The sequence below is a fragment of the Palaemon carinicauda genome, chromosome 28, assembly GCF_036898095.1.
Source record: "Palaemon carinicauda isolate YSFRI2023 chromosome 28, ASM3689809v2, whole genome shotgun sequence".
Classification (NCBI taxonomy): Eukaryota; Metazoa; Arthropoda; class Malacostraca; order Decapoda; family Palaemonidae; genus Palaemon; species Palaemon carinicauda.
In genome coordinates this window covers 54,458,856-54,460,331 of record NC_090752.1, presented here as the reverse complement: position 1 = coordinate 54,460,331, position 1,476 = coordinate 54,458,856, and the positions used below count along the sequence as shown (strand labels likewise).

Genomic DNA, 1,476 nt, shown 5'->3' with positions numbered 1-1,476 from the left:
CCGTTTCATTATCTTTCTGCATTGTTTCATTTCCTTCAAACTGTGTTTCAGGATCTCGTACATTGTGTTTCACTAACTGTTTACTTTGTGTGCCTTATTTCCTTCAAACTATGGTCGTTTGAGTGGACCTACATTGTCTTCAATCAGGTTATACTTCGTGTGTTTCCATTCCTTCCTACTTTGTGTGCTTCCATTCCTTCCTACTTCGTGTATTGCTATGCATGGAAGCGACTTCCTAGTGGCTCCGACCCTCTCCTCGCAACTCACTGCGTTGTGAGATGCGCTCGCGATCACAAGTCACCAGAACAGGGTATCGAAGAAGGAATTATTATTTCTTTTTGATCTCTTGTTTGAACGAAGGCTCTGGTTCTCAAGCCTGAGATGTAATATTGTGTTCTTATAGGACCTCATTGCAGTCTAATACTTTGATAAGTGTCTTTTTTTTATTATTTTTTTAGGAAAAAAAAATGGTGAACTGATATAAATTAAAAGTGACTCCAAAGATGTAATATAGTGACCTTATAGGCCCTCAGTGCAGTCGAATACTTCTATAAAGTGTCGTTTTTGATTGATTTTTTTTTAGGAAATAAAAAAAAAATGGTGAAATGATATCGGTTATAAAGGGATAATTTTCAAATTGCATGTTTCAAGTTAAAGCTACTGTGTAAAGTGAAGCCGCTATCCAAAGTGTCAGACCGATGCCACTTATTTCAAGTGTTAAAGTAAAGCAGTCGATGTAAAATGAAGAATTAATTGATAAAGAGGAAAACTGGATCTGTCTTGGTTACGAAGATGAATGGACGAAGGTGACCCAGCGCTCTTGCAACATGCGTCTGCTTATAAGGTAATGTTGATGTCCATTGTGCATCGAAGAATACATAATAAAATCTTGCAGGGTGCACTGTAGGCATTTTTTAGCTTTATATTCTACCTTCTTTGTGCTCCTTTTCTTTACCTTTTCTGTTAAACTTCTCATGATAATTTTAGTGCAACGTCCGGTAACGTCCCTGACTGGTGAACGTCAGCCTGGGGTTAGAGTCCCGCTCAAACTCGTTAGTTCCTTTGATCGCTATAACCTCACCATCCTTGTGAGGCAAGGGGGGGGGGTAGCTTGTACGTCTATCTTCTGAGTCATCATCAGCCATTGCGTGGCCCTCCTTGGTCCTAACTTGGGTGGGGAGGGGTCTTGGGTGCTGATTATATGTGTATATGGTCAGTCTCTAGGGCACTGTCCTACATGATTAGGCAATGTCACTGTCGCTTGCATCTTGTCATTCATGAGAGGCCTTTAAACCTTCAAACTGCTAGGTCCCCCCACCCCCTCGGCTGTACCAAGGTATGGACTGGCCACATAGTACCCTGAGAAAAATGATCATCTCAGTTGCGTGCAAGTTGTTATAATGAATTGAATATTAGTTATAGATGCTGTATGAGCAAGGATTTGGCAGTGCTTTTAGCCTTCTGGAAGCGTTGTAA

The 1,476-nt window shown here is 40.8% G+C and overlaps 1 protein-coding gene across 1 annotated transcript in view; it reads left to right on the top strand.

The window, feature by feature from the left end:
* The first annotated feature begins 329 nt into the window (after positions 1–329).
* LOC137621815 (beta-1,3-galactosyltransferase 1-like) overlaps positions 330–1,476 on the top strand; it is a 65,313-nt gene continuing 64,166 nt past the window's right edge. The window contains exon 1 of the mRNA XM_068352322.1: positions 330–844. Within this exon, the coding sequence (XP_068208423.1) occupies positions 828–844 (17 nt within the window). The 5' untranslated portion in view covers positions 330–827. The remainder of the gene's footprint in view (positions 845–1,476) is intronic.